General features: G+C 39.8%; 1 protein-coding gene across 1 annotated transcript; it reads right to left on the bottom strand.

Moving 5' to 3' along the window:
* Positions 1–8,610: 8,610 nt before the first annotated feature.
* CCDC59 (coiled-coil domain containing 59) lies at positions 8,611–14,001 on the bottom strand. Its single transcript, XM_041474436.1, has 4 exons — positions 13,845–14,001; positions 12,392–12,614; positions 11,520–11,619; positions 8,611–8,848 (listed from the first exon to the last, which is right to left on the bottom strand). Exons 1-4 carry the CDS (start codon positions 13,954–13,956, stop codon positions 8,687–8,689), a joined length of 597 nt encoding a protein of 198 aa, XP_041330370.1. The 5' UTR covers positions 13,957–14,001; the 3' UTR covers positions 8,611–8,686.
* Between the last annotated feature and the right edge of the window lie 7 nt (positions 14,002–14,008).

The following is a 14,008-nucleotide window of genomic DNA, read 5'->3' as shown; positions in this document are numbered from 1 at the left end:
GCTTCACGTGACAGACTGGCTGGCTGGAAGTGCCCTTCTCACCCTGCTTCACTCCAGCTCTGCATGAATTGCTGCTTTACTGCCTCAGGTATGGCTCTAGCCTACAGATTCCAACCATAATTATTACCCAGCACACTTCTCCTGAGCAGGCATCAAAGAAATCTCAATCTGTAGAATTCAAATTCAATGGCCTATCAGGACTATGTTTCCAAAAGCCATCTGGAACAAAACCTAACATTTAACAAACACTTATCATTACATAAAACATCCCCTGTTGTACATACACTGTTGTTGTTAGAATTCTGCTAGAGCTCCAGCAAACAAAGTAATCCCTTCAGTTATGCTTTTCCCCAGGAATTTTTTCACAGTATGTGAGTAATTGTACTGAGTGTGTTTGTCAATCATATTACGTAAACATGCTCTCGGTGATTATTTCACTTGGAAAACATCCATTTACCCATAAAACTTGAAAGAAAAATCAAATTTGTAAGTTGCCACAACTTGTATATATTACACATTTAGTCTCAGGAGAATGTCAGGATAAAATCTGCATAGATGCACAAGAGTACTTTCTCCTGTAAATTTTTTTATTGGCTTAGTTCCTCATAAATCTACAAGATAAAAGTATCCAAAGTCATAAAGAAGCTGTCTAGGTATTTTACAACCTTATAGTGTAATAACATTGTATTTTTTGCTAGAATAAAGAGATGCCTGAATTGAATTGTATGCCAGGGTCACTAGTTTTTTCAAGTATTATTCCCCATTACGTAATTTGTAAATAACAACTATAACTGAAATATAATTGAGACATGGTCACTGGAACTGAGCTATAAAAATTTATAATTCTGTGAAATAACTCATCATATGTCAGGGTGAAGGATATGACCAAATATTACTGATGTGAATGAAGTTATTTTCAAAATAATTATATAAGACTTTTGGAATAATCTTGGTACAGCTGATAACACTGTAAAATCTTTTAAAATCTTCAGTGGAAAGGCTTCTTTTTTCCCCTTAGAAGCTATGCATACAAGATGATATAGATTATTTTAGAAAACAGGATAAAATACTTGTGAAAATATTCTTGTACTTCAGGATTGTTAGGCATTACAAATATAACAGCTATTTCTATTTTTGTATGGAGTATCTCTGCCTCTTCATGATGCTCATTTTTTGAATAATACTAAATGAGCTGAATTTATGCACATAAATTAGTACTTCTACATTTTCATTTTTATTACATACATACATCACAGGGTTGCACAGATTAATAAAAAAACCTTTTTCTGTTCAACAGAGCAGAAAAGAAGAAGGACAGTGAAATGAATATCAATAAGAAATTGTAGAAAATCAATAGAGGAAATTAAAGGATAACAAAGGAACTCTACAGCTGACAGTAAGGAAAATAAAACTAATTTAAGCTCTATTTAGGACAGAAGGAATCCTATCAATTCTAGTTCGGCAAAAACTGATTAAAAATCATAAATGGCCTAAATTTTCAAGAAATATTTATATTTGCTACTTGGGGATAAAGGAAAATGTGATACAAATTGTGTATTTACCATTTTAAAAAAATATTATTTAACAGGTTACAAGATGGCTAAGATCTTACTGGATGACTGTACTCAGAGGGTCATGTGTTGCTACTTGGAGCCAGTGACAAGTGCAGTAATACAAGGGTCTGTCCTGTCTTGTCTGACATATTTATGAGCGACCTGGGCACAAAACTGGGGGTACCAATTGCCATGCTTAAAGGCAGAGGCAGGACTTGGATTCAGACCTAGGCAGGCCAGAGGAACAGGCAAATAGGGGCAAGGACAAATGGGAGTCCTGGACATGGGTTAGAAGGACCTGGCACCACGTCACACGATCCACTCCTGAGCTTGAGGGCATCCTGACCTGGAGGAAAACACTGCTTCCATGATCAAGTGTTTTTGTACTTTACACTGTGTTGTGAAAAGCAACAGAACCAGTAATGCTGGAATTCAGTTCTCCAGAGGAAGGAGCTCCTGCCCATCTGTCCTTGGGTCAGTGCATGGGCTGAAACCTTCATTCTGTAACCCCACCTGAAGGCTGCCCTCACTCTCCCCCAGTGGACTGGTCATCCTCAGGTCTCATGCGACACAGTAGAGTAACCTGGGCTCAGGCTGCCACAAAAATGCTGTGAGAAGGTCTGTAAAGTGACAGAAGAAACAAAAGTCTCATCGAGGGGGAGTATTATTGATACAGTATCTATAGTAGCTCAAAGATACAAGAGAGAAAATACCAGGATGAAAATATGAAAAGGCCTGATGAGAAAACAGGGAGATTAGTTGGAAGGTCTCTTTAGTTTGGGATGAGTTGCGAAGCATTGGGTCCAAGTGGCAGTGCTGTCAGTGTTGATGCTGCTGGTGTCAGACAGCACACTGAAGTGGTGAGGATATATGGTGGAGTCCAACCCTTCCTCCTTGTGAATAATCCCAGACTATCTGCCAAGGTTTTTCACACCAGAGGTGGTGGGCACACTTTTGTTTAGACTAACAGCTCATTCCTAGCTATCTCTTTAATGTTAAATAATAAATTTTTGTTGTTTTACTTTAAAGGTGCATCTATCCTGCCTTCAGGCTGTCTTCATGCCTGGCTGAAGATGGCCAAGGGAACCAGCCCAAAAGGGCGTATAGCAGCATTGCAGCAGCACAGCAGGCACATGGGTTGACCTTGGGGCACTGACTTGTCTCACAGATGGGTCAATATTTGCCAAGACTCCACTTAGTAATTGCAATTCCTCTGGAGACTCTCAACAAGCATTTCCCAGGAACAAGGAGCACAGAATAGGCATCTATAGACAAAATTACAAAGCCTGACCTTGTGGTATTTGTGCCTTCATGAACTAGAACTGACTATGTGGATATTTGTCAAAACTCTAACTAGATCTCATTTCACTTTGTTTTTTCTTCCCACATAGTTCTGCAGACAAGACTTTATACAAAGTTGCTTTGAGAGATATCAACAGAAGAACAGTCAGTGACAGATGTCACCACCACTACTGACATATAGAGGTCCTGGGCTGAAACTCTGTCCAAGGCCCAGAAAAGCAGATTAGGCAGAGATTATCAAATCCCAGCACCTCACAGTGCTCCATTAACAATCCCTGTACATATGTAATGGATGTCAATAATCAGCTTTTGGCCCTTTTCTCCCAGTTCCATCTGCAACGTCACTGACCCTGCTGAAGCAACTCCTCCAGCAGAATCACTGCAGGCACATCCCCTGTGGCATTTTGGATTGGCCCCCTAAAGCAAGGGCTCACGTGGCAAAAAGTATTTGAGCTGCCTGTGACACTGGGGCCTCCACAATGCTCAGCCACAGCTGTCAGCACCTGCAGGAGAAAGCTGAGCCCAGGGAAGCTGTGGAATTGTGATTAGTTTCTGATGCAAGAAGGGTTTTTTGCTGATACTATTACCGGGGCAGCAAGTGGGAAATGAGGGATTGTGGCAAAGACTCTTACTTAGCACTGGATAGAAGTATAATGTGGTAGAAAACAAGGTGTTGTGCAATGCACAATGGCTTGTAGAACAGCTAGCCTTGCTCAGCTTTCATGCCCCTCTTAAGAGAAAAATGTTGATAAACTGGCAAGTAACTCTCAGAAGAGTCAAAAAATTACTGAAGCGGATTCTATACTGCAAGACTTCCAGGTTCCTTCTAAGTAGTTCAGGAAGGATAAATACATATGGAACTGTTACAATATTGTTTGTGTAACTGACAGGATATGGCCAAAATTTTAAGAGACCAGCAAAAAATAAAAAGGGATACATCTGAGCAATTCAAGAAAGTTTTCCAGTGATTCTCTAATGCAGACGTAATTCTAAATTACAATCAAGAGGTTTTAAGGAAGATGTGCACAACTTCAAATAGCTAGCAAGTCTTAAAGACTTCATTAAACAGGGCTGCTGCATTTTGTTCTTAATGTCCATCCTTTTTTAAAATTTTTTAATCTACAAATTACTGTCTCCTGATGAAATTTAGCTCCATGCCTCCACCCAGTGGGCTTTTCTTAACCGAGAACAAAAAGAGACCCTAAAAAGTGCACGCACATACGCAGTACCAGCAGCAACATTGGTGGTGAGAATTATTTCTTTCCATCTTTTCTGTAGAGTGGCTCAGCTGCAATGTAGACAGGTATTTGATATTACCTTCTGCAGCTAGATAACCACAAATACGAGATTTAAAAAAATGTTTTAATATTGCTTCCCTCATGTGTTTGCCATTGCTATAGAAACAGTAATTGGGAAGCATCCAAATCTAGCTGTTACCGGACAAAAAATTAAATTTCAGAGTGGGGTTTTTTTAATCTAAAAATCTGAAATTAGTTTTAATTTTTGAAATAAATGAGAAGCAGATTACAACACTGGTTTATGATTATAAATAATCCTTTACTTCGTAGTTCTTCTTTTCCATATGTAAACTAAGGAAAAGTATTTTCTACATTTTTTTCTTTCCAGTTGAGATTATTTATTGACTTGCAATGGCACCCTTGCTTTAAACTGGAAGAACTATCCTGGATATATATCCTAAAGAGCTTATAACAAAATGAGTTCTGTAGATGTCAACTTCTCTGTTAAATTACATAGGGTATTTCAGATATATGCACTGGTTTTGTAAAACTGTGCTTCATATAAACTGAATATTGTTTACACTAAGAAATACATAGTTGTTACCAGTTCTCCAATTGACTTTTTGTTCTATTCCTTTCTTTTCTGTCAGGCCTCCAACTAAACTGTGGTGTGTCACTATACATTAAAAAACATAAACTTACGAGGAAGTGCACATTTAATATATCAAAGAAGAAAACACAGTTTAGGGAAATGCCTTTATGCCAAGTCAGGTAGAATGAAATCCCTTCCTTCATTCCAGACTGAGAAATAAAAAATACACTTTTATGATCCCTCACCACTTTAATGACAACATCTTCCTTATTTCTAATAGCAAAACCACTCCAGAATAAACGTCTTTCCCATACAATAGCTCTGCTGCTTTCTGCAAAGATCTGTTTACAATTTACTAATACTACCATAGAACTGAAACTAAAAGACAATGAAATTAAAGGATAATGAAAAGCTTTTCAGCCTATAATTAATCTGCAGCTGTTAACAGATAAGAAAATCTGCAGTCTTCAGTACAAATTAGATTTTGGTGGAGTAGGAATAATAGCCCAAACACATTAGATAATAATTCAAACTGCAAAGAAGTCATACACTAATCTGCTGTTCTTACATTTCTTATACCACAGGTCAAAGAATCATTTCTATATCAAGTGCATAATTTTCTAGGTGACTGCACTGTTTTGAGAGATACCTAATACAAACTGACAGACAAAGATGCTTCAAGCTATTCCTGTTTTTTGGAGGGGGGAGTGTATTGGTTTTTTGGTTTGGTTTTTTTTTCTGTGTTTTTTTTGTTTGTTTGTTTGTTTTTTTTGTTTGTTTCATAACTAGTAGATTTTTTACAGCTGCTAGAGGTCTGAGAAAGCTTAATTTCACATTTGCCAAATGACATTCTAGGGAAACGGAAAGAGTCTTATCTACACATTACAGTTTCAGGTTAAGCTCACTTCTGATTTGTTTTTCCTATTCTTGGTTTTCAGTTACAAGCTATTCCTTAAATAGTAAATATCCAAACTTCACCATATCAATGTTTTTGGTTTGTGAATCCAAATCCAAGGAAGGTAATTACCTATTTTAAAACAGTTTACAATACAACCCAAGAATCTTCAGGAAGTTTAAAACATTGAAAAATTGTCTTAGTGCCAAAGTTATGACTATATATTACTTTTGTAGAATACCTGTACCTTTCAGAATCAAGGAATTTGGCAAGCACTATTCATTTGCATTTTATACTGAGAATTAAATGTAGGTCCATCTTCTAATCACAATCCTTAGGCTTTCTTCAGTTGTGAATGCTGAAGGTATGAACAACATTCAAGATTTACTTGGAATTTAAAACTTTTGTGAAAAATTTATTTTGGTGTAGAAATGTCTCCTAATATCCAGTCTAAACCTGCGTGGTGCAACTTGAGACATGATTTCCTCTTGCGCTGACACTTTTTACCAGGGAGAAGAGGCCAACCTCCATCTGGCTACAGCCTCCTTTCAGGCAGTCTCAGAGAGGGATAAGGTCTCTCCTGAAAGAGCATCAAAGGTCTTGCTAAAGTTGAGGTACCTAACATCCACACTTTTTCCCTTACCCACTAAGCACATCACGTTAACAGAGTGAGATTAGGCTGGTCAAGCAGCACCTGCTTCTCATACTCCCACGCTGGCTGGGCCTTGTCTCCTGGCTGTTCTGCACCTGATGCGTGATGGCAGTCAGGGTGATCTGCTCCATGCCCTTCCCTGGCATCGAGGTCAAACTGCGAGGTCCCCAGATCCTCTTCTGGTTCTTCTTGTTAAAAAACAAAAAGGAAAAAAGAAAACTACTCTGCCAGAAATGAGTAAAGTTTAGGTTGCAACTTAAGGAAAAAAACCAAACAAGATAAGACATCAGAGGAACAATGAGGTAGCTTTTTATTTTTCCTTTTTCTCTCCTACTTTATGTGACTAACATCAAGAATGTGCTTAAGCCCCACTGATTGAAGGTGCAGCCATTCCTAGGAGTGCTTCTTCTCAACTGATAGAGCAAGTGGGGGCGTGGGCTGGAAGAGCTGCCCTGCCCCCACTCATGCAGTAAAAACTGGATACCTTGCTCTAATACAAAGTGTGATGCAGAAGTGGAAGGTGCTCCTGTGTATGTTGTAACTGCTTTTTGTACCCTTTCCACACTCCCAAAGAAAATATTTGTTAAATACAAAGCGTTTGTAAGTTTTGGCATGATTTATTGCTCCTAGTGCAAAGGCAATTTATCAGCCTACCTCCACTGCCTTCAGAGCAGATTACTGTATGGATCAAGAAGCAGCAGCTTATACACTTCAACATTCAGCAACTGAAATTACCACAAAATTATATCTATATTTTATAAGATTGGTTTTAAATAACATTGACAACAGTAATCACTACCACCTGGAAAACAAGACACCATTTTAAAATTAAAAAAAAATAAATTCACTGCCTGAAAATCAGACCAGTATTTACAGGTGTGAAGAAATGGGTGTGCAAATCATATCCACAAAGTGGGATCCTCAACTATAGTTTCTCACTATAGTTTCTCAACTGACAAATGTTGTGTTTTCTCAACTGGGTTGATGGCAAGATATTAATTGTAGGCATAACCTCTCTTTTTGGGAAAATACATAAATCCAGACTGAAAATATTGATCCAAACTGCTATTAATGAAAAGCTACATTGAAGAAAACAAATTGATGACAAAGCTATATACAAAAGGTAGAGCAATTCACATGTTACAAGTTACAAAGCAGCTTTATGGATGGGACAACACTTATTTTACCAAGATCTTTACATCCAAACCACTTTTGAACCTTTGGCAAATTTTGTTCTTTGTGGAGTACAAGAAATAATAGCCATCCAAGTATAGTGTATGTACTTTGTTTTCATATGCCCAACCTATCCGAGAGCACACAAAACAAACTCCTAAAACTGGCAGTTCTTGAGATTATCAAACACGTCACATACATCATTTTAATCCTCCCAAGTGAGTGCAATTTTAGTAGTCACAGCTGCAGGAAGTATTACATTCCTAGTCTGTTGTAGTGTGCTTTTATACTTTGTAATACTTTGTAGTAGTTTTGGTTTTGTATCCCTATTTCCCCAAATGGTGTACTGCTTTTTTGTACCCCCTCCCTCTACCTGCGTAATCATTTTCCTGTGTTGAGATCATCCCCAAATCCCCGCCCTGGCTCCCTGGCAGTCACTCAGCATCCCATCCCCTCTATCTAGAACTTTCGGTCCAAGTCGTCGAGTGATTAGTCCGAGGTCAGGGGGCCGCCCCCCAAGTATTATTCTATACGCTATCCCAAATGTCCATCCCTAAGGCTGCATCCCTGGAGGGCCTTTATTGGTCAGCAAATGTACCTACCCTCGGTTTCCTCCCCCCCCTTTTAAATGTAACCTTCAGACTCCTTTTGGTTTACTCTGAGCAAGGCACAACACTGAGTTGTGGGGCTCCATGGGGAGCTCCAAATAAACTTTGGACTGGCCCCCTGCTGAGAGTCGGACTTTTATCCTCTACCAAGGTCTCCAGTGTCTCTTCTGATACAAAGGTGACTAGCCTAGCTGCCCTCAGTACCCTCGGGGCACCAGAGTGTCACCCCACTGTCGGCTGCTTCAGGGCTGCCCCCCACCCTCCGTTGTCTGCTGACCCGGGGCTGGCCGGGGTTCCTGAGAGCCTCCCAGAGAGATGGAGACAACGGCCAGATGGTCCTCCCGTTGTCTGCTGACCCGGGGCTGGCCGGGGTTCCTGAGAGCCTCCCAGAGAGATGGAGACAACGGTCAGATGGTGCTACAGGCAATAATTTTGAATTCAAGATGTCACACAGGTAATAGAATTTAAGTTTAGAAATACAGACCATTTATTTTCAAGGTATCAAATCCCTTTCACTCTCAGCATAGAGTACATATTTTCAGGATGAATATGTCATTACTGGACTGATGAGATAAATAAAGGAGATAACAAAAGTAATATGGAAGCAAAAAGACAGTATTTATTAAATGCAATTTAATAAAATGTCCACAGCTAACTTAAATATATGCAGGGGTTATGTATTTTGCTGTATTTTCTGAAGAAGAAATTCTACTTGTAAATTTAGATTTGGCTGTCCTTTCTTTGTCTTCTTACTCAGTATTTTAAAAGCTTCCATTTTCTTTTTCTTGTACAAACGTTGAGCTTCTTCTCTTTGTTGTTTTCTTTTTTCTGCTTCCTGAAATTAAATACATATGTAAGATTATGAAACAATTACAAACCCTCTGCGACTGTGAAGCTATTTATTAGCAATAAAGTTCATTTTTGTATAGGTACCAACAATTAGGTATTGTACTGCCAATAGAAACACCATTTCTCTAAAGCTGAATCAGGATGTTCTTTCAGCACATACTGCAATCAGAACAAATTATACAGCCTCAAGCTTGAAGAGAAGAACCAAGCTTTCTTCAGCAGAACATCCTACAATAAGGCTTGCTGCTGCAATGTATACTACTTCCTTTCTGTGAAGTGTGCTCCTTGACTACCCTGCTTAAATGACAAACTGGCAAAAAATTCCCCACTTTCTCCTCTTGAGTGCAAGAAAGAAAAAGGTGATGCAGCAGCTCCCATGTGAATATCCTGCCAATCCAGATGTGCTAGGATACTGGACACCTCTGCACAGGACAGGCTGATAGGACATGGGATGTATCTGGACCATGCATTGGGCAGGTTTGTGATACCAGAACAGCATTACCTAGGGGGAATTAATCCAGACCAAACTACAAGTGACCTGTTCTCTTTAAAGCAACACAGATTCTGTCTTTACTTCTAAGAGAGACGGAATGAAACCACAAACCTTAATCAAATTTTTACCTGTAAAACCTTCCACGGAGCACACATGCAACCAAACTACTAATGGAGCACTAACTATATATGGATGGACTACTAACACTATGTAGATAATCACGACAATGTTACATCCAGATTTTATCCCACATCTCACACCCCCTTCTCCAGTGTTGTAATTTTACTCAGTAACTTGGGCAAACATCCACAAGCCAGACAACCATGCTTACTTCACTTATATCACATCCTACCAAAATATGCAAGACATCACAAATCAGACTGAAAGACTGCTTCAGTTCATTTGGATAATTTCTTCTCATAAAGTTTATTCTTTGAAATGCAGTGCCATGCGGATTACATAAGCAAGCATTTCTGCAGAATGCCTGAACAAATGATAATATATGGATCATATTTTTATTTTCTACAGCATAGATGGCTTCAGTGACGCACAAATACTAGTAAGAATTGCTTTCAGATACAAAATTTACAGGATATAATTCAAGGAAAGACTTCTAAACAGAAATCTAAGAAGCCTCAGGAAAAAAACCCCAAACAATCAAATAAACACGTATATGCAAAAACAGGCAGAGATAACCTCTCTCCATTCAGAATCCTTGACTTATTTTACCATAATGACTGAAACAATTTACTCCCCCTTTTTTAAAAAAACAGAGCAGCATCAGCTCTAACTTACCTGTAATTCACTTTGTATCTAATAATTTTTCTGTCGTTCAGCATATTCTTGCACACAACATCCAGTTAAGTTACCAACCAAACGCTTACTTCAAAGCAAGAACATTCATCTTACTTAGACAGTTGCTACTTACATTCATATTTTTTCTGATCTTTACTAAATACTAGCTTTTTTTTTAGGCCAAAAAAGGACTTTGAGGAGGCCAAAATTGTGTCTTTAGGCTTATCTCTCTTCCCAAGACAAATAACAGCAAATCCAGCGTTTGCTAAAACACATGACAATGAAGTACGTACTTTTTCATCATGCTCCACCTAAGTAGTCCACCTAAACGATTACTGTTATTGGGGCACTTAGCTCCTGCTTTGCCTAATTATCTTTAACAAAACTAAAAATGCCAACATCTGCGCTCGGGCAACTCCTATGTGCTGCTCAAAGAGAACTCCCTGCAGTCTTGCTGGGGTTCTGCTTGTTCCCACCTTCTCTACATAAGCTGGTTATAACATTACCTTCTTTTGACACAATCTGTAGCTAATATGTGAAGAAGCAGCCATCAGCTGAATAACCATGTAACTCACCAGAATCACAGGTCAGTTTGTGTAAAACTAAATATAGCTGAACTGAAGAAATAGTATGGTTTATACAGCTACATATTTAATATTTATAGAGTAGCTACTGAAATTTAGTATGCCACCAGGAAGTTACACATCTTCTACAATGCTACACTGTGAGCCATTTTACAGTACAACAAACAATGTCCTGGGAGAGAAAAAAACTAGTTAAATAAGGACCTCTCAAATTAATAATTCAAGTGAGCTGATGGACAATGATGATATTACAGTATGTCCTGTAATAATCCCAATAAAATAAGCCCAATTAGACTCAAATGATGGGAATGACTAAAAATTTTGACTGTGGATACTATTAAATTTAATTGTTTCATTGTTGGTCAAAGTACATAAAAAAGTAAAATGAAGACTGCATTATGATAATGCCATAAGAAACAGGATGGGTATTTAATTTTTCATCACAAGATGATGGTATTGCTATTACTTCCCCTTCTACAAAATTTAAGAGGTCTAATATAATCCACTGGGGAATGCAGATCAAGCTCTAAGCTTTTCTTCATGTACCCACTGACATAATAAAATCCTGCTATGGGCAACTGCAAGACAAAAATACTTTTGAACAAAGAGAATGATCTTTTGAATGCCTGTGTGCCTGAATACCACTGTCAAGTTAAAAAGACTCAAAGAGTGAGTTCCAATACGTCCTATGGCCTTCCCTGGGTTCAGATGGAAGACTGAGAGGTGGAAATGGTATTAATCTAGATTTTGTTTAAAACTAAGAGAGAACCCTGTTTAAGATTTACCTCTTTCTTTCTAGCATGCTCAGCCTTTATTTTCTCATATTCTTCTTTTGCCTTCTGATTGGATGTTTTATTTTTAAACTTCTCTCGAGTCCCAGCTGACCTGGAGGAAAAAGTACACATTCTTGAGGCACTGAGTATCACCAAGCAGACACAACCATAGATACCACAGCCACTGCAGAATCACAGCAGTCTTCCACTGCTTTTGTCAGTGAAGTCAGCTACAAATAAAGGTTTCAGAACACTCATCCTTCTACACTGAATGGATTGTTTGCAGCACTCCCACATGATACCAACACCATGCCAGGTCATACATGAGCAGTCAGCAAAAAAACATAACAAACTAAACATCTTCAATGCCAAACGTACCAAAGACCAGAGTGCACACAACTTTAGTAATGCATACACCTTATCTGCTGTATCTTCACATGGATGATGTTTCCTTAAGCTTAAAGACTGCCTAAAAGAGTTTCCCCCTCATTCAAGCTCCTCAGAGCTAGAAAACTTGAACATACTAGTTTAGAGCTGCATTCTCTCTTTCTAGTTCCAACACATGGAAGCAACTGCAGAGAGATGAGAATATTCATTTAGAAATACCACTCTCTTATGGAGAAACAATGAAAATTTTTTCCTTTATTCTCATCTCCATCTGGTGGCAGTACTGTGCAGTGACACCTCACTGTCTCAAGTACAAAACCGTTACACTGCCATTTATTTTTCTAGCAAGCAGGAAAAATATTTAAGTAATATTATACAACAGCATTTATAGTAAAGCAAATCACCCCACTAAAGTCCATGTGAACTGTTAAGACCTAAAATATTTCTTTAGTGATGAAAAGAACTACTGTTTTTAAAGACATGCTTTGAAAACTTACTCTGCTGCTTTATTAAGCTTTTCTTCTGCTGACACCGAATCATCTGGAGTCCTGCGCCTCTTCTTAAGCTTTTCTTCCTCTGCAAGGTAAAGATGTTTCAAGTGCTCTGGGTAGGTATCTGTAAACTGATCATCCTGTTGGGAATGCACTTGTCTTCTCTTTTTCAATAATTTCCTGTACTGCCGTTCAATCTTTTGCTTCCTCCGAAAGGCAAATCCCCGTCCTGAAAGCACAAGAAGAAGGCAGTTAAATACACCTAAACTAAAACAGTACCAAACCACTCAACTGCTGTCAGGACCCCTTCCATCAGTTTTCTTCTCAAACTAAAAAAAGCCACTACGTGTGGCAATTTCAACAGGGACAGCCATAAGTTCAAGGAAAGAACCACTATGATTTGGTTGTTCCCTACTGCAGCTTGCACAGATTTACTGAAAACTCCTGCCCAATCCCCCAGGAGAGCACTGCAAACACTGCTACTTAACGCCCACTCACCACTGCCAATGTTTTTTGAATCCAGTGAAAAGATGTGTTAACATTTCACTTCACTCCTACTTTTGACAGATCCTAAAGCAACACGAAAATAGATTCTAAAATAAGCTCCTAAAGGCAGTCTCAAGAAAACATTGGTAATAACTCTGGCAGCAGCAGCAGTGTGCAGCGGCTGTGATGCAGAGAAAAGTCACTAAAACGTCCTATCAGTCTCCGTTAATGACCCACTATGTCTTTTCACTTAAATGGTATTTATTGCTACTACTTTCTGTCTACACATGTTCAGGAAGAGCTTTTCCACAGCCACATCATAGAATCATTTCTGCTTAAAGGAAAGCTCAGAAATTGGCAGTTTCAGCCCCAACCACTAAAGAAAACTTATCAAAGTCAAAGATGCTTTTTTCCTAAGGACTTATTTTTTATTGCACTAGTCTTAAGATCTACTGACTTTCATAATATTCACTAACAAAACAGCTTCGAAAGAGAAGTCAAATTAGTTCAAACTTTTCCTTTAATTCTTTCTCCAAAGCTGCCACTTCAGCAAAGTGCTGCTGAAGCCCATGCTCTTTTTCCTATTCATTTATACATCTGCATAACTGCCTATCAATAATCTCAACCTCTCGTCAAACGTGCTTCTTTTTAAATGTACGCTTTTCTATGGAGAAAACTCAAAGCGAGTCCTAAACCCGAAAACCATCGCCACGCGGCCCGGGGGCTGCAATCCCGAGCCCGGGGAGCTCCAGCTCACACAGGCCGCCCCAGCACCCCTGCAGCCCCCAGCGCCGAGTCCACGGCCACGAACACCGGGGGCGAGGCGGGGCTGCGGGCTCCGCCAGCCCAAACCCCGCCAGGCCTGGCAGGGCTGGCCCCAGCCGGGACGCTCGGGTCGGGCCAGCTCGCAGCTGGGCCAGGGAGTCGGGCCTCCGTCAGCGCCCGGTCCGGCCCACCGGCGGTCCCGACTCACCCTCCTGGACGCTGCCGACAACGCTGCGCAGCAGGACGGGCCTCCACCGCCGCTTTCGGCCGGGCCCGCGGGCCGCCGCCGGCTCGGGCCCATCGCGCCCCGCCGCCGCCATCGCGCTTCCGGCGCCGCGCACCGAGATGACGTCACCGAGCTGCGGCGCGGCA

The sequence above is a fragment of the Pyrgilauda ruficollis genome, unplaced genomic scaffold, assembly GCF_017590135.1.
Source record: "Pyrgilauda ruficollis isolate IOZ18807 unplaced genomic scaffold, ASM1759013v1 scaffold32, whole genome shotgun sequence".
Taxonomy (NCBI): domain Eukaryota; kingdom Metazoa; phylum Chordata; class Aves; order Passeriformes; family Passeridae; genus Pyrgilauda; species Pyrgilauda ruficollis.
The sequence above is the reverse complement of the archived record's forward strand: the minus strand, read 5'-3'. Positions and strand labels throughout refer to the sequence as shown.